Source organism: Spermophilus citellus (assembly GCF_964194105.1).
Source record: "Spermophilus citellus genome assembly, chromosome: 1".
Classification (NCBI taxonomy): Eukaryota; Metazoa; Chordata; class Mammalia; order Rodentia; family Sciuridae; genus Spermophilus; species Spermophilus citellus.
Window position 1 is genome coordinate 181,500,229 of NC_138182.1, and position 18,689 is coordinate 181,518,917.

The window sequence follows — 18,689 nt, forward strand, 5'->3', positions numbered from 1 at the left end:
GATACTTCACAAAGTGCATTCCATCTCCAGTGGCATTTGGACCTCAGAGCAGCTCTACAGGGACAGGGTGATTGCGTTACCAGGCTGGAGCCTGGAGCTTAGCACACCTTAGTTACTCAGTAAATTGTTGGGGGCCAGATGATTCAGCCTGGTTTCAGACAGGGGAAGAGGAAAGAGCACACACATAGCCTCCTAAACTGGTGGGAATGTGACAGGCCAAAGTCCAGAATTTTTCTTGGATTTTTTGTTCAAGGTTAAAGTCTCCCTCTGGAGAAACCCACTGCTTCCAAATGCACCTCCGCTCTCCACTCCCTTTAAATTTTTTATTTTGGTGACATGATAGGTGAAGAGACAGAGTTTAGAGATGAGCAGTGCCAGGGCCACCTTCCCTGGATCCAGCCATGAGGCAGACTCAGTAGTTCAGGCTCTGGGCTCTGTTAGCAGCCCCTCTTCTGCTAGGAAGGAGACGCGCAGATGCCCCCAGAGGGCCCGAGAGCCCCTCTGGTGCAATGCAGACCTATGGGGCCCCTGGTCCACAGGGCTGCGTGCTAACGCTCGCCCTACCAGCGGCATTATGATGAAATGAGGGAGGCTGGGCTTTACCTGCGTAATCACAGCTGTCCTTAGGGTAGGCACAGTTACTGTTCTAATTTCTGGCTGAAAATGACCTGCCCGAGGTCACAGAGTTTGTGGCAGAGCTTAAACACTTACCCAGGCATCTCTGAGCTCAGCTGGCTTTGGCGGGAACTCTGCTGTAGTGTGTCCTTACCAGGGAAATCCACTCCATCCGCTTGCATGTTTCCTACATGCAGGAGTGGCGGGTCTTATACATCCTGGGATCTTCCCAAGACCAAAGGAAATACATTGCTTCATGAACTGTAATATGCTGTGCTGACAGCATCAATTTTTAAAAAATTTTTTGTTAGTTGTATATGGACAGGATAACTTTATTTTTAAGTGGTGCTGAGGGTTGAACCCAGTGCCTCACATGATCTAGTCAAACACTCTACCACTGAGCTACAACGAAAGCCCCGACAGCATCATTTTTTGTCCTCAGCATTGTAAGAACCCTGAAGAGTCACCTCAACATCTAAAAATCCCAATTGCATTCTGCACATGTTTACAGTATTTTTGTGTCCCAGATCCTGGGGTCTACCAGGGCCACGCCAAGAGATGAGGCTGTAACGTTCCTACCCTCTCCAGGTGTCAGCCTCTGGGTGAGGCAGGCCAGGGGAATCATTTCTAGCAAGTGAGATATGATACGAAAGGGCTTTGGGAGCTTTTGGGAGCTGATTGTAATTCCAGTGGCTAGGGAGGCTGAGGCAGAGGGTCGCAAGTTCAAAGCCAGCTTCAGCAACCAAGTGAGGCTCTAAGCAACTCAGTGAGATCCTGTCTCTAAATAAAATATAAAAAGGGCTGGGGAGGTTGCTCAGTGGTTAGGGCCTCTGGGTTCAAACTCCGGTACCAAAACAAAACAAAAAAATGGGGTAGGGATGCTCTGAGAGGGTCCAGTAGGGAGTCTGATTTACCTAGGGGGTCAGAGGGGTTCCCCTGAGGAAGTGAGGAGTAAGTGGAGTGTCAGGGAAGGAGGAGAGATTAGAGCATTCTTGCAGAGGGAAGAGCTTGTGCGAAGCCCACAGACACAGGACACTGAGGAACAGAGGCTTGGAGTGCCCAGAGGGCTCCTGGTGGAGAGAGGCAGGGGGCCCTGGGCTGTGGAGGGCGTGGACACCCTGGTGAGGGCTTGCCCCTCACCCCGAGGGAAGGCTGTGCAGAGCACATTACCTGGGGAGGAAAGGCATCATGGGATCCCGTGGATGGGAGGCCCAGTGGGCGCACCTGCATCCAGAGGCAGCGCATTCTGGTGCCCTGCATTTCTAACCGTGCCTGACCTCAGGCTGGGCCCCTGGGGCATGGCCTCTGGGCCAGAGGCTCATTCTCTCTCTGTCCCAGGAATTCTCCCGTTTCCATGAGGAGATCACCCCCATGCTGGATGGGATCACCAACAACCGCAAGGAGTGGAAGGCGCTTGCTGACGAATATGAGGCCAAGATGAAGGCGCTGGAGGAGGAGAAGCAGAAGCAGCAGGAGGCCCAGCAAGGTCTGCCCAGGGGAGGACAGGAATCCATAGCCTGCCGCACCTGCTTACTGTCCCCATTCTGTGTAGGAGGGCACTGAGGCCAGTGGTCACTGTCCGCTAAGTGGCAGAACCTGGTTATCAGATGGAGGCCAAGGGGGCTCCAGGCCTCCCAGCTAGAGAGGCTGACTGAGGCTGTGGACACCCCACCCCACCCCAAGGCAAAGGAAAGAACTAGAAAGGTCAGTTGGAAGGGATTTTAGAGGCCATGTTTCCAGCCTTCTGAATCCTGCCCGTGCGTACTACAAAGGCTCCGTGCCTGACACGAGACTCCCACTCAGTGCCAGTTGGGTCTTCCTTGAACTCACCTGGTCCTCTTTGTTGAAGCTTCCATCCAGCTTCAAGTCGGGTTTGTCTGCTCCAACTCTTCCCCAGTGACACTGCCACTCGTCATTTCTTTGATCAGCTCCTCCTAGGACTTGGCTTAGAGTCCCTGCCCCACCCTGAGTGCAATCTATACTCTGTCCCTCTTACACATGGTTGCAGTCAGGTCCACAGCTCGGCTCTGCTCTGGGCACTGAGATATGATCCTACATGGGCAGCTGCAAATATGGAGGCACCCTGTTGATTTTGCCAGTTGTTCTTTTCATACCTCCGAGGGCCTCCTACCCATCACAGACACGTACAGCTATTGCAGTTTTCCAGAAAATGGCAGCAAAGTCTCTGGAGGAAGAAGTGTTTTTCTCTAATTCGCATAAACTATCTTTTGAACTTGTGGCAGGTTTGTGTGAACTTGTGGCCTGCATTTTTTTTTTCAAATATGTGTGTGTGTGTGTGTGTGTGTGTGTGTGTGTGTGTGTGTATTTGCAGTGCTAAAGACTTTCAGGACCTTACACAGGCTAGGCGAGTGCCCCACCACTGAGCTATGCCTCGAACCCCTGCATTTTATTTTTTAATGTGAATTTTCCATCCATATTTTAAAATTAGGATAGTTCAGATTTAAAAATACAGATTTCCAGCTTTTCTTTTTAAAAGATCAAGGCCTGGCCACATCAGCCTTTCATTTCTGCATAAGTGACTGAAGCTGAGTGGGTCTCTCCAGTTTGTCACAGTTGCTAGTCCTCCCGACTCCCGTGTCTCCCAGACATTAATGCCAAATGTGGATCGTCATTTGTTATCATCTCTGTCCTATTTGTGTGTGTGTGGTGGTGGTGGTGGGGACTGGGGAATTGAACCCAGGGGGTGCTCTACCACTGAGCTACATTCCCAGTCCTTTCTATTTCTTTGAGACAGGGTCTCCCTAAGTTGCCCAGGCTGGGCTTCAATTTGGGATTCTTCCTCCTCAGTCTCCCAAGTAGCTAGGATTTCAGGTGTGTGCCACCCCCTGACGGTTATCTGTTGGTGTCCTAAAGCCCTTGAGTTTTCAACTCTTAGTACAAACCAGGTCAAAGGGGAAGCCCACTGCAGCCTCAAACCACCGTGCTTAACCACTGAGTCACATCCCCAGCTGTTTTTATATTGTATTTAGAGACAGGGTCTCACTGAGTTGCTGAGGGCCTCACTAAGTTGCTGAGGCTGGGTTTGAACTCATGATCCTCCTGCCTCAGGCTCCCAAGCCACTGGGATTACAGGTGTGTTCCACCAGACCAGCTGCAACCTCCTCTTAATCTGTCATGATCTCTTTCCTGTCTGATTACAGCAGCCTCCGGAAACCAGCCTACGGGGAATTCTAACCCTGGGGGTGCACCTGCATCCAAGTCCTGCTGCATCCAGTAGCACCTCCGGCCACTGCTGGTCAGAATGGCACCATCTATTCGAGGAAAGAGGTCACCCAAGCCATTAGAAAGTCACACACCTTGAGAAGTGAAAGCATCGCAGGATTTGAGTGATGATGGATAATCCATTTACATCTCATCTAGTGGGTTTTGAACATTTTTGTTTTCTAGCCTTGAGAATTGTCCATTAAGCTAAAACCAATATACTAAGTTTCATAGACATCAATTAGATTTCAGGTTCACCTGCTTGCATAGAGTCATTTTTGTTCTTATACTTCTGTTTAATGTTTCATTATACAAGTTCTTGGTTACTCTCAAAAGTAGAAAATTATAAATTGAGGGCTGGGGCTGTGGCTCATATAATCGAGCGCTTGCCTAGCATGTGTGAGTCACTGGATTTGATTCTCAGCAGCACTATAAATAAATGAATAAAATAAAGGTCCATCAGCATCTAAAATAATATTTAAAAAAAAGAAAATTATAAATCGAATCCCCAGGTACCCACCACCCGGATGTGAATATCACGATTTGGCTACATTTACTTCATCTTCCTTTTTACATTTCTTTTTTTCTCTTTTCTTAGCTGAAATACTTTAAGGTAAATGTGACATACCTTTTCACTCCATATCTTTTCACTCTTCTGTCACGTCTTGAAAGGACTAAGGGATTTTTCCAGCATAAGCAGGGATTCACACATAGCACAGGAACAGCTCGTGTATGCAGGGATAGCCGTGCAGACCAGTCCTGAATGACAAAGTCCTTCAATACTGGACATGGGGCCCCAGTAACTGTGAGTGCTGTCAGCCGCAGCTTCAGTGCCAGCTCCTTCAGGGTTCTCCTCAGGCACAGGGACACTCTTTGCAATTCCAGAAATCAGCCTGGGAGGAATGAGTGCCCTATATCCAGCGATTGACTCATGCTGGAGAAGCCTGGCCATCTTGACCCACCATGGGGAACTCTGCAAGGCCTTTCTAGCTCCAGGTCTCCTGCGGGGTCCATCAAGGCTGTTGATAAGTTCCCATCACCACTCCCCTCCCTTTCTCTCCCCAAGCATCCCTTTGAGAGTCTGCTTCCTGGGGAACCCAATTTGTGGCAACGACCCTTCATCAACTTCCCCTATTGTCTTAAAAATGTCTTTGAGAGCTGATTTGCTTGAATCTGACCTAAACAATTGAATTTAGTTGCTGTGTTCCTTTATACTTGCTAGATTTTAGGAAGATAGACTTATTCTTGAATCTTCCATTGATTTCAAGGTGTATAAATAAGTTAAGGTAAATCATTCTTAATTGTAGACCTTCAGTTTCAATTCATGGCATTCTGTTAGTTTAAAAATAGAGATTATTTCTTTAAAACCAAATCAAAGTACACTCTGGTGGGTCAGCAATGCCTGCCTGGTACAAGTAGTAGTCATGCTATAGTAACCGTGTTGAAAAAGGCAAAAGAAAATGAAAGTATGGTTCAATCCCCAGCACCAAAAAGAAAACGAAAGTTGAAATTGGCAAAAGCATGCTGAAAAGTCTGCTCTAAGCTTCTGCTAATTGCCCAAACTCGAATTTTCTTTCTACCTTTTTCCTCTCCCCAGCTTTATTGAAGTAGAACTGACCAATAAAAATGGCTTCTATTTAAAGTGATGATGTTCTGATAGACCTATATACGGGGGACTGTCACATGATGGAGCCAATTCATGTCACCACCTCGCACAGTACTGTGGTTCTGACTCCTAAGTCTCTTTCAGTGTCCAACAGTGTTCTTTCCTCTTTTCCTTCTCCAGGGACTCATATAGAAGTGAGGTCACTGTCCCACATTCTGGACTGGTATCTTTGTTCTGTGATGGTGTACAACACATTCCTGTCCCCTATTCTCTTGCAAACAGACATTTCTCCCAAGTAGGTTTTGCAGAAGCTGATGGGTTAAAGCAGTTGCTTTGAGGAGGCGGAACCACATGGTTTCCCGAACTATTCATAAATCCCCAGTCTACTCTAACTCCTCTTTTTATATAAAGGGGGAAATTGAAGACCAGTGAGAGGCTGGAACTGGGCCAAGTTCATGTGGTTTCCAGGCTTCCCTCTAGCACACAAGAACACAGTATGCAGGACACACACCACTGTGATTTCCATAGCAGATCAATCTGGGTTCCTGATGCACAAGCCCTGACCTTATTTGCAGGCCACGTCAAAAGGGAGATGGGCCTGGCCTCCCATCTTTTAACTTCCAAGCTAGATTTTGTCCTGCCACTCACAAGAGCATTGGTCTTTTAAGCAGGGGCATGTCCCTAAGCATATTATGTGTCATGGTTAAGTGCAGAGTGGAGAGGAAAAAAAATTGTCACTCATAAACACACAAGCATTGCTGCTGGTGGTCTTGGCTTTGCCACTACATTACTGAGTCCCTGGGACAAGTTCCTTCTGTTCTATTTCTCAGCCTTTTCAACCCACCAACTGAATATCAGGCAAGGACTCTGCCTCTCAAACAGGGCTATGGTTAGCACCAAATGAAACTGCAATGATGAGGGTCATGGTTAATGTTTACCAAGTGCGTACAGTGTGCTAGGTACTGTGTATATTCAACTTTGTCCCCACAACAAACCTAGCCCCATTTATCACATGAAGAGCAAACTCAGAGAGGTTAAGAAACTTGTCTAAGGACAAACAGCTTCTAAGTGATGGAGTCAAAACTCAAAACCAAACTGCCTAAACACCAGAACTCCAGTTTGTAATCCTTTTCCCTATACCATGCAGCTTCTGATAATCAGTTTTTTAGAACGTAAAGGACTTTGAGTTCATCTAAGCAAATCATCTTGTTTCATAGTTGGGGAAACCAAGAGCTGAAGAAATGGTTCACATGATACAGAAGTGTGATGCAGAGTTGGGTCTCAAACCCAAGGCAGGTCTTGAGGCTCTATGATTGCCATTCTGTTCCTTGCTCCATGGGTGGTGCCCACTCAGACTGCTGGTTGGTGGGGCGGGTCGCCCTGAAGTGAATGGAGCAGTCCCATTCTCCCAGGGCTTACTTCCCATCTAATGGGGTAAGGGGCAACAGACATGGGGCAGCAGTCACACAGAGGCCCTTCCTAATGACTCAATTCACACTGGAGAGCTCTTCTCTCTGTAGAAACATCCCTGTTCATTTTAATGGGAAAAATTATGATCCACTCCCCTCCAACTTGAGAAATCCAAACAATTTTCATAGACTGAAAATTATCACCTGAACAAGGAGAAATGCTTACATACATAATAAACAACAATTTGAGCTGGGCATGGTGGCACATGTCTGTAATCCCAGCAGTGAGGCCCTGTCTCTAAAATAAAATATAAAAAGGGCTGGGGATGTGGCTTAGTAGTTAAGCTTCCCCTGGGTTCAATCCCCAGTACCAAATAAATAAACAACAATCTGAAAATGGTTTGCACATGACATGAAATGTAACAGGTCATTGTACCTGTTCTTGTTTGTGTGTAATTATCTTCATTGATATTTTGACCTTTGGGGGGCTCATGGGCATCTTGTATACAGACTGAATTTAAAAATCAAGTTCAATTACCAAAAAGCAACTTTAGGGCAAAATAAAAGTTAAACTCTTTTAAATAACATACATGCATGGGATACTCTTGGAAGATGACCCTTGCTCACCCAAACATGGCACATGGTTCAGATCTGCTCTCCATGAGACACTTTTGTAATTGTGGGGTGGTGAGTGGTTTTGCCTGAAACTGTCAAAATATCTCCTAGAGTACAGTTATTTAGTGTGTGTGAAAAACAGAACAAGGAGGTCTTTGTTCAGGAAGTGCCACATGAGACTGCCTGTGTGGTTATTGTGAACCGTGAAGAGTACAGTAAAGAAAGGCAGAACAGCTAAGAGAAAGTGACACTGGAACTGGAATCGAGTCCCCATTTAGTGGCCAGAGTGTCCTCAATGAGCTCACAGAACCAATAAAGAAAGACACACCTGGGCAGGGCTGTGGGTGGTATTGTCTTTTTAATCTCCATAGTGTATTTGTTAAGTTTATTTATAAGCAGATCACTTCACTATTTACAGTACATGAGCATAGAGATTCTACAGTTTTTGTGATGTAAACAATAACTCCACCGTGGGAGCTTGAGAAAAGAAGCCAGTTCTGAAGTATTTACAGACGTTAAAATAGAACTTTATACTCACAGAATAATAATACATAGAGCCATTTGGTTAAATTATCTATGAAACTATAGAATCTGACAATGTACAAATACAGGAAAACATTTTCTCATTTAGAAGGTAAGACAGATAAATCACACCAGAAATAAAATAGGGACGATGACAACCACAGGAATTAAAAGCAAAGAAGGTTTCTTCCTTGCCTCTTACGGATAAAGTATTTATATAAATAAGGACACAACCCAACAAAATGGAAAAAATATATAAAAATCCTCTACCAATTAAAAAAATAGCAAAACTAAAAACTCGATTCTCAATCATTAGCAGTGTCCTTTAAAAAATTAAAGTTTAGCTTTCTATTATAAATAACAAAGCAGATGTGTCCCTCTGTGTAGGTGAAATTCTTGCACCTTTCTCAAGAAATGCATCAATGTAGTTTCCACTCACACACTACACACACACACAGGCACAGATGTGTGTCCACGTGCATACGCAAATGCACATGCACGCGCGCGCGCGCGCACACACACACACACATACACACACACTTCACAAACACAGCCTTACACTCACACACCCCAGGCTGTAGTTACCTTTGTTGAGCTTCCTAATAAATAATGCCCCCTACAGTAGTACCCCTGGGGATGACAAAACCTCACAAGTTTAGCCACTCCCTGGTTTGACCCTGTCACAGACAGGGAAAGCCCTGGCTCCCTATTGCTCAGAATTCTCTAGGCTGCATGGTCACACCAAGAGAAAAGGATTTTGAGTCCAAGATTTGGAAATGCTGGAAGGGACCATAGGGACCACCTTGCCCCATCGATTAAGGCTAGCTACAGACACCGTCTCTAGACGCCTGGGGGTGGGGAGAGGGAGCTTGTGTTGGTTTCAACATTAGCAGCTGCCTCTGGAAGAAGCAGACCCACTAAGCCAAAGTTAACAACATGGCACAAGGAGGTGACGGGGTGGGCGTGAATTTCTGGAGCAGATTGCACTGAGCTGGACTTGCGGATGGTCACCTTCCCGCAAAACCATCTGGAAATCCAGTGGTCCATTGCCCTGTGCCACATACCATTGACCACACTCCCCTTGGGATTTCCAACTAGTTTCAATCGGAATCAGAATATCCCTCAAGAAACAAAGTTGGGAATAGTTTATGACTTTGTATTCCTAACATAAATACATTGGACAAGAGTTTTAAATACAAGATACAAAAACAAACAAAAAAACCTGTTTGGCTATTTGGTGGACCACATCAAGGTCATGGCCAGCATGCCCCCCAAATCCCACCAATCCTCTTTGCTTGACCTGAAGGTGTAATGTGGGCCACTAGCAGAGGTTCACTTAACAAGGTCAGCAGCTGGGCTGCCAGTATTGCAGTTACAGTAAACCCCTCCCGGGCACCTGGATGTAGGGTTCACTCTTATCTTCTCTACTTACAGGATACCTAATGCATTTCTCAGATTGCATGAGTCTAAGTGGCTGCTTCTAGAATCTTCTGACCCTGGTGTCACAGTGGGCTCTGAGCACACAAACAGTTCACTCATGCCATTATATTTAATTCCCACAGTTGGAGCTGGAACCTCAATATGGCCAGCTCAAGGGATTTATTCATCTTCTCTCTCAGTAGTGCTGATGGATACGGTCTTGGCCACTAGATGGCGAACGCGTGTTGATAAGGCAAAGTGCTGAGGTGGAAGCTGACCAATTCCCTTCACAAGTACCCACTGAACAGGATTGGCAAAGCGAAAAAGAAGGCTCTTGGGAAACCTTTGATTAAAAAAAAATCACAGCATGGAGGGGGTTCTAGCTATATGAACACCTCTTTGAGGAACTGTGGCACAGCCTAGGCACTGACCACTGACCAAACCATATTTTACAGGCCCCCAATTTGGATAGTTAGATTTCTTTACTCCTGGATGTAACAAGCCATTCTTATGAAAAAATTTGCGTAAAGCTGTCCCCCTCAATCCTGAAGCCTCAGTCACTGCTGCTATACCATTAGAAACAAAAAAACAAAAGCTGCCCTAAACATATGCAGTGTGATCCGTGCCTCCTGTTGCCCCATATGTTTTACAATCATTTGAAAGAAATGTGTGAAAAGTGCCTAAGTTAAGCTGTTGGGGGTGGGGGGAATAGTGTATTGCTAGTATTGTCTGAGAAGAGAGAAACAGCCAGTGGTCACAACAAACATTCAGATTAAAAGCTATTCGAAGGGGACAATGACAGGGTTAATGTGAGATTTGACATCACCACCTAACCACGCTGCTGGGGAGAACTAAAAGTTCCTCACTGTCCCCACTAGAAACTATGGCTTAGATCTGTCCTGGGGAGCTGGCCTCCTCACATAAGGCAACTCGGCCAGGACCATGTGGGGCCTGCTGCGGGCTGGCGACCGTGCAGAGAGCCCTTACCCTGGACCGGAACTGGGCTCGGCCAGAGAATGGAATTGGTTTCACAGGGAGTGATGAACTCCTCATGTTCCAGGATGGGAATGCACATATCATTCAACAGTCTCATTTGCTGGACGAAGAAGCAGGGACCTAAGGCCACACCTTGGGGTTTCTTATTCTCAGATGGCTTATAGATAAATGATTTACTCCATGAACCCATTTTAATCAACGGGGCAATTTTTAATCTTTCTACAAAATTAGGTACCAAGACCTAAACCCATCATTCCCTGTTTCTAGGGCTTCCAACAAAGGCTAGCAGAGGGCGGCTCCTCCTACTGGCTCCCTGCTGGGGCTGCCATCTTGGAAGGCCCCTCTGCTTTCCTCCCTCACACCTGCCACCCTGTCCCAATGCCTAGGACAGCACCTCGCATGGTCATAGGAGACCTATATTTGCCAGTGCAGAAACATGGAGCCAGGCTGAAGTGTTGGAGTTTTCTCAAAGTGCTTTTATTGATGAATGCAAAGTCATCTTCTGCCTACTTCCTGGGTGTCCTGCAGCTGGCACCCAGGGATCCCCTTTACCCCATGTTTGTTCTGGGTCAAGGGCACCCCTGTGCATGTTGACTTTTCCAGCTCACAGGCTCTCCCTCCATTTACCCTGTACCTCTGGACTCTGCAAACAGTCCTGGAGCCCATCTCCGTGTGCAAATACCACAGGAACTTTGGGACCAGCTTTAACATATTGCACATAGATACTGGTTGGTTTCCTTCTGCCCCATTGGGAAGAGGTGAGAGGGTCCTCCTTTGGCCAATGAAATAGTTTCACTTTACTTTGCTATTCTACATCCGATTTCTTTCCTTGGTCATATCTGACACTGGAATATGGGATCCCGGCAAACTAAGGACAGTTGCTAAATCTCAAATGTTAAGAAAAATACTGAAATTTTGACATGAGTAAGTCAGATGGACACATCTCTAGGTTGATTCTCCTTCCTGTTTGGGATGACCCAACTCTCAAGATACAGGTTCAGCTGACAATTCAGCTGAACTCAAGGCCTAGGATGGATCATGGCTGGAGCTGTCCATGCAGAAGGATGGGCTTCAGTGCCTGCCCTTCCTCTCCACTCACCTCCCACACAGAGGCCTCAACCAGTATACTGCATGTCTAGGAAAAGTCACTCTTGAAAATCTGACCAGCAAGGCTTTAGGCCATGAAAGACATCAGGACTTGGGGACTCAGTCCTTGAGGCTCAGAGCATTCTTCCTTCCCACATTTCACTCTCAGAACCCTGCTGCTTTCCTGAGGCTCCATACTCCGTGCTACCAGATCTCCAGGCAGATGAGACACCAGATAGGTGCTATCTGGCTCAGAGCAGTTTTCTGGTTGGGGTGGGGCAGGACATGATGGGGAGGGAGTGGGGGCCTGAGCTGCTCACCATCCACTCATATCCTTTACCTCTTTGATGCATTTTCCTTCAGTAACCAGAGCCCCCTAGAGTGAGGATTCTGATTCAGCCTTGTACCGACTGAGGAAGGAGATGGAAGAATTCCACTTAGTGGTTGGATCAGACAGTTCTGGAAAACACCAGCACGGCACAGAGATGGACAGTACAGCTTGCCCTGCCAGGGCAGCTGTCGACACAGTCTACAGGAAGCTGTTATGGCAAATTACATGTAAACATCATTGAGAGCAAACACTAGGACAGAGCTACAATGAGATGGTTGCCAATGGCAGCTGCTCCCTCTGGGTTACTCCTTAATTTGGTGGGAAAAAGACCAAGGTTGCCTCGTCCTGGAGAAACCTTGGAGTCTCCTTGGTAAATAATACACAGCACCGAATGGGTCTTCCAGATAGAGGTTGTCTGCAGGGCTGATCAATGTTAGGCCTTGTTGCCTTTGTTCTATGGGATGACAGAGACTACTGGACGCCCTTGGCAGGCATCTTCTCTATCAGCAGCCCCCAGCCCTGACCCTAGGCACCTTAGGGCCCAATGCCAGCCACACTCAGGTCCCTGTTCTGCTCAAGGATGTTGTCTAAGTGACTTCAAGTGCCCTATACTGAACTGGTATAAAGGGGAAGCTTCAGCTGACCCTGAAGCAGGGGAGAGACTCATTTTTTGCTTAAAAAAAATGCATTTCTTGAAGCTCAGGAACCAAAGTAAAACCTCTGGCCTAGTGCAATGGAGGAAAAAGCAGACATGGGGCTTTGAGATCATCTGGACTACTTTTCCCGAACTCTGTGGCCTAGAGAGGAAAGAGGCTGAGCAAAGTTACCAAGGAAATTCTTGGTGGTGTCGGGACTCAGCCGGTTCTCTAGATGTGAATCTAGTGTCTTTCCCATCCACAGGGTGAAATCTCAAGTTTCCTCCTTGATGCATGCCAATTAGGTCTTAGTGGAAGCAGCAGCAGGATTTTAATTCTGTTTCATTCCATAACCATTGATTATGTGCTTTCCATGTGTGATGCAGTGAATGGCTATGAAGGAATTTAGAATGATCTGTGGAAAGTCCCTTTTTGGTCAATCCTTATAAGTCTCACCTTTTCCAAATAGGTTCCTGTCTGCTTGCACTCCCTACCTTCCCTGTGTGTCACAGTAGAATTGAGAGCCTGTTGCCGAGGAATGGCTTTAGGAAAGTTTTCTTTCATAGATTGAGGGCATGACAGACAGGTATGGGCAAGCATAAACCCTAGTCAATATATGGCTCTGTATGATTGATGAAAATCTCCAAAGATTAGACCAGGATGTCAAATAGATTAAACTCTGATCAATTTGTAATGACTGCCCAGAGCACTGTGTTGTGGACTAATAGCACATCTAAGGTTCAAAGAATCAGAGTGCTATGATCGATTAGTTATGTCTGCATTGGCCAAGGATGTGGGAATAGTTGTACATGTGCTGGGTATTTGCCATCTTGAGCTAGACATTGCCTTAGCAGAAGTTAAGACTGTTAGAACTGCCTAATTCTCCCTCTCAATGTATTTTACGGAGAAGGAAACTGGGGTTCAAAGAGGCCAAATGACTTGATGCACATGAGTTCAAATTCCCTATGTCTGCAAAAGCCCATCTCCTCCAGCCTTATCTGGGGGCAGAGAGCAAGTTCACAACCCAGAACAAGAGAGTAGGCTCAGTTTACCTACTGAGGTATTTTTTTTTTTAAATCAACTACCAATCTCTAAAGACTAGCTCTGGCATTAGCAACAGATTAATTTGGCTAGTTTAGTTTTATGAATCACTTTCAAACTTTTTTAAAGTGGCAGGACCTTTTTTTTCCCCTTCCAGATTCAAAAATGTCCCAAAGAATCCTGACGCATGAAAGAGATCAGGAGGAGTCACTGTATGAAGCAGGAGCAGTGAGCTCATACTCTGCCTGGTCACAGTCTCCCTCCTGAATGGCCCCAAGGCACCCTTAGAACATCAAGCTGGACATGGCTTTGACATCGCTCAAGAACACAAAGTTTGAAGGAAGCTTGGAGAATGCTTGTTGATCCACAGTCCTTGGGGCCTCTTCCTGCTCCCATGCCCCACCCCACCAAACAATGTTACAGATGAAGAAAGGCAAAAGCAGGAGGATGGGCTGGCATCTGGCCCCCAAAGGATAACTGCTCCTAGCCTATCTGTTTATCCCACTACCAGGTACGTCTCAAAGCCTTGATGATATGTCCATAGGCTGAGGTAAGCCCCAGGCCTGCTCAGGATCAGAGCCAATGGCATGCCCAAGAACGTGCTGGAGCTGGAGTTCACCCAGGGCTGGGGATGTTGAGCTGGCCCCAAAGGAGTCCTTAGGCCTCTCTGGGCTATTGCCCTGTTGAGCTGAACTCACCTCTATCAGTGCCTGAGCTTTGGGTCTTTACCCATCTACCGCAGCAGCCTGGGACCGAGAATCAGAAGGCTGGTGTGGGTCATTGCTCTGCCTTCTCTCTGGCTGTAGGACTTCGGGCAAGTCATTGTGCCTCACAGCACACTGCCTGCCTCTCTTGGAAACAGGGACAACGTGCTCATCCTGCCTTCCTCTCAAGGCACAAGGGTCTGAGCACTCACAGGCAGGCACTCTTCAAGTGTGAGCTGGACACTAGACAAGGGCTGTCATTGTAATTTGACTCAAATTGCTCAAAACAGGGCAAGGCTTGGTAGAAAAGATGGAGAATCTTTCTCCATGGCTCCTAGTCATGGCTGCAGGCCATGATCCCCATGATTCCTGGGGATCAGCCTATCGGTTACCCAGCACCCAGGGCAATCTGGCCAGGGGAGCAGAGCAGCTCAATGGCAAACACCTCATGACAGTGCATAGTTAAAAATCAAGGAAGCAATACAATAATCCCAGGCACAGTACATCTGAGCCATAAATACATTATTTTAAGGATATACTTTTTTTTCTTCAATTAAAAAATGAGTTTATAATCCTGATTCTATTCACAAGTGACAATTTTATCATCACACACTACAGACAAGAGATGTTATGGTGAACACAGCTGCAGGTCTACAAGAGGAAGTCAGTCGGGCAGGAGGGGCAGAGGGTGACTGACCCGGCACTTCGAGGCGCACCCAGGACAACCCGTCAGAAGCGGGGACTCTAATGTGGCAGTGGAACATCAACACCATGGAAACTCACAGACAGAAGCAGCTTTGTGCAATGTAAACATTGATCTGTTTTTTTTTTTTTTAAAAGGACAGCAGTTTCAAGTCTCTCACGCTCGCTCGCTTGCTCGCTCTCCTTCTCGTATACTTGTTTCTTTGAAAACGTAAACATATTGGAAGGGCCTTGTCTGAGGTATTGAGGTATTCCTCGAAGGTTAAGGCTGTGATCAATGCAGGCTCTGCTGGGCCTCTTTCAGTAAGCTGTCGAAATCCATGGCTTCGTACTTGCTTTTCCCGGAGGCGGGAAGGGCCTCTTCTGGATTGCAATCTGGGGGTCAGGGAGAGGGGAAGGCGTGAGCACCGTGAAAAGGTGTGATGCCCAGCAAATCCATGCTTGTCCATGGCCCTGTGGAGCGGATCTGGCTCCGGGCATCAGAGAGCAGGGATGAGCCCTGGGCAGTGAGCACTGATGCCATCCTGCTATGGTGTCTCTGCCACACCATCAGCATCTCAGAGCCTCCACGGCCCTGTTGTAGAACAAGGGGCCCCTGACCTAGGGCATTCCAGAGCTCCTTTCCAGCTATGACATCCTAGAGTCCTCCTACCTCACAGCTTCTGGCCCTCTAGTTTCCTGTTGTTGAGTCACATGAGGGAGGGCCAGCAAAGCTGGGATCTTGACCTTGTGCAGACAAGGGAACCTAATCCTACAAGCCTCCTGACACTCACCCTGTACTATGAAGCCCATCTCACGCTCTACCCTATACACTGCACTTCTGTGTCCTTCTTCACCAATATGTACCCACAAGGCAAGTGCATGATGATGGTATTATTTTACCAAGATCCCCTAATGGGCACAGCTGCTGGCTTGTCAGGGGTCACCATGGAAAGCCCCTTCCTGGGCCAAGGCAGCAGTGGCCCTGTGAGTTAAGAGGGCCAGCAAAGCCAGGGTTCCCAGAGGCCAAGGGAGACTCGACAGTCCTTAGTGCAAGTCACAGGACAGGACCCAGTGGGCCAGAAACCAGAAGAAAAACAACATGGTAATAGGTCAAGGGCTGCAGTTATACCAGTCAGCACACAGGGCTTGGGCACGGAGCCACGTCTAGAAGGGGCATTAGGTCTGGGTATCATTAGAGGAAGTCGTTGCCCCTGATGCTCTGGGTCTTACCAAATGTGGCAAGGTACTTACCATAGTCAGTGTACCTGGGCCAGCAGAAGTGCCGGAGCCCCCCGGAGCTCAGCTGGAAGGAGGGCTCATTGCGCTTGCTCAGGGCAGCGCCATTTCTCAGGGAGAGGGCTGCATGCTCAGAACACCGGTAGGTGATGAAGCCGTACTTCTCGCCTCTGGGGGGAAAAGACAAGGGGACCGTGTGTCCAGGCTGGCTTGGTAGACATTGTCAGAGCACGTAATACAAGAAAAAAAGAAAGCCACAAGGATCTGCTGCCCACATCACCCAGCCCCCTAGTCAGAGAAGATGACGTTTGCTGGGCTGATGTCTGCTACATGATAATGAGAAGATGAGGTCATTGGTTGAATGTTTGTGGGGTCAGGTGTGAGGCACGTGTTTGGCTCTTTAGGTGACCCTGTAAGGCGTGTCATCTGCACCTTATCATAAGGAAATCACTTGCTGGATTCAAGGAGCTACTCAAGGCAAGCGACAGAGCAGGGATTCAACCCAGGCCTCCCAAGGTTAAGGTCAGTGCTCCAGGCACTCCCTGCATCTCCCACTCTTGCTGTCCCTGCCCCTGACCTGTACCATCCTACTACTGTGCCATTGCCACCCACAGTAACTAAGGGGCCCGACTTCTCCACATCCTCACTAGCACTTATTTGCTGTTTTTTCAAGCCATCTAATGGACATGAAACGTGTGACTGACTGTTACCCAAGAAACTATTTTCTTTGATACTGGGGATTGAACCCAGGGGTGCCTTCCCACGGAGTAACATCCCAGCCCTCTTTATTTTTTAATTTTGAGGCAGGACCTTGCTAAGTTACTAAAGTTAATCTGGAACTCGAAATCTCCCTTCCAGAGTTACTAGGATTACAGGTGTGTGCTACCACATCAGTAAGAAACGGTTTTATTATTGACGTTCTTCATTATTTTTATTTATTTTGTTGGTACCAGGGATTCAATCCAGGTGAGAATTGAGACAGGGTCTCATTAAGTTGCTGAGACTGGTCTCCAACTTGCAATTCTCCTGCCTCAACCTCCCAAACTGCTGGCATGACAGGCACTTGCCACCACACCAGGCACTCATTATTATTTTTAAGTCACAATTTAAAAATGCTAATAACTTAGTTTGCAGGCGTAATGGGAGATAATTTAGAAAAATTTCAAAACTGATAGTTTTGACATCTCAATTGTACATTCATAGGCAGCCTGTTCTTTTTGCAGTTTCCCTGACAGACGAAACACTGTTTCCCAAGTGAATGAGGAAAAACCAGAGCTGCCTGCAGAAAGAAGGCCCAGTATTTCTACTGCAGAGGAAGGAAGTGGTGTGAGTGGCATCAGGACCAGGCAGGGCAAGGCCCCTGTGCAAGTGTGTCTTTCAGCTGCCAAAGGCTGTTGCCCTGCACTATGACACATGGGTTCCAGTTTTGTTTTTTCCAGGAAGGTGCTGCTCAGTTAACTTGTCTGAGTGCCCCCAGAAGGAGTGCAACAGAAAGAATAAGCATGCCTGTCATGCGCATTCAAAGGTTAGACAAAGGAACACATGGGGACTGCCTGACGCGTAGTAAACCCTCAGCCATTACTGGCTGCATGACCACTGCTGCAGGCTAAGGTTGGATTTTGTTGCATTTGTTACACACAGACCTTCTCAGGTGCCTTCTATGCACCCGGCCCTGGATGGGGACCTGAGCCTGACCTGCTTGTCTTGACTCACCTCTTACTTCTTGTCAGCACCTGACACTCTACAATCTCGCCAAACACCTCGAAGCGCTTCTTCAGCTCTCGGGAGCTCATGTCACTGGAGAGATTTCGAACGTATACTACACGGCCTTCACCCTGTTCGAGAAGGGGGACACAGAGGGACTCGGTCATGGTCACTGCTCCCATAGTCTCCTCATCCCTGTCTATGCCTGGCTGAGCAGCAACACCAGCTAGAATCAGAGAGAGGACAACACCAGAGGACCTGCCCTTGTATGGAGCAGGGGCTGTGGCGTATGGAGGGAAGTGGCCTCCAGAGGGAGCAACTGTACACATGAAGGCAGCCAGGAGAGGCTGGCTGGGAGGGAGGGGACTTATCACCCTCAACTGAATTGCACATTAGGTGCCTTCTCGCTTGTGTTTGGAGTGTGACAGGGAGAAGCTGGGTGGAACCACAGGACACTAAGAATGAGTTAAGAGCCAGGTAGTTTGCAGGGGTCACAGCGGGCTGGAAGGAAGGGGGCGTCAGGGCTATGACAGCCACCATTGTCTTTGATTTTCCCTGCAGGGTAAGGTGGTTGAAGCTGCAGAACAGACGTTGTGACAGAGAGGTCACCTCTAGGAGAGCTTGGTGCTATGCCAGAAGGTGCTCAGAACAGCCTGGCAGAAGGAGTGGGTGGGGAAGCTCAGGCTGCAATCTCCCTCTTTCCCTTAAGATCTGTGATTTGATCTGGTTGAAGTCATTGCATGGACACCTGTGCTCCTGTAGGCAAAAGAGCAGAGTGTGGTTCGGACACACTGTATTTCTCCAGGAATAGGCCATACTCAGCACTCCTCTAGCCACCCCACCTGGGCACCCATAGTGTCCAGA

At 47.5% G+C, this 18,689-nt stretch overlaps 2 protein-coding genes across 4 annotated transcripts in view; one reads left to right on the forward strand and one right to left on the reverse strand.

The window, feature by feature from the left end:
* The window catches only part of PDE6A (phosphodiesterase 6A), a gene marked incomplete at both ends in the record, with an annotated part of 77,231 nt that extends 73,378 nt beyond the window's left edge, over positions 1–3,853 (forward strand). For both annotated transcript variants that reach the window (XM_081302797.1, XM_081302798.1), the window contains 2 exons: positions 1,954–2,101; positions 3,777–3,853. In XM_081302797.1, the coding sequence (XP_081158923.1) occupies positions 1,954–2,101; positions 3,777–3,853 (225 nt within the window). The remainder of the gene's footprint in view (positions 1–1,953; positions 2,102–3,776) is intronic.
* A 3,959-nt stretch (positions 3,854–7,812) lies between these two features.
* Positions 7,813–18,689, reverse strand: part of PPARGC1B (PPARG coactivator 1 beta) — a 106,197-nt gene continuing 95,320 nt past the window's right edge. The window contains exons 10-12 of one of the 2 annotated variants that reach the window (XM_081303375.1): positions 17,835–17,956; positions 16,137–16,291; positions 7,813–15,278 (exon numbers count right to left, since the gene is read on the reverse strand). In XM_081303375.1, the coding sequence (XP_081159501.1) occupies positions 15,178–15,278; positions 16,137–16,291; positions 17,835–17,956 (378 nt within the window). In that variant the 3' untranslated portion in view covers positions 7,813–15,177. Of the gene's footprint in view, positions 15,279–16,136; positions 16,292–17,834; positions 17,957–18,689 lie in introns of those variants that run through there. The other variant, XR_014023197.1, reaches the window with a different exon arrangement.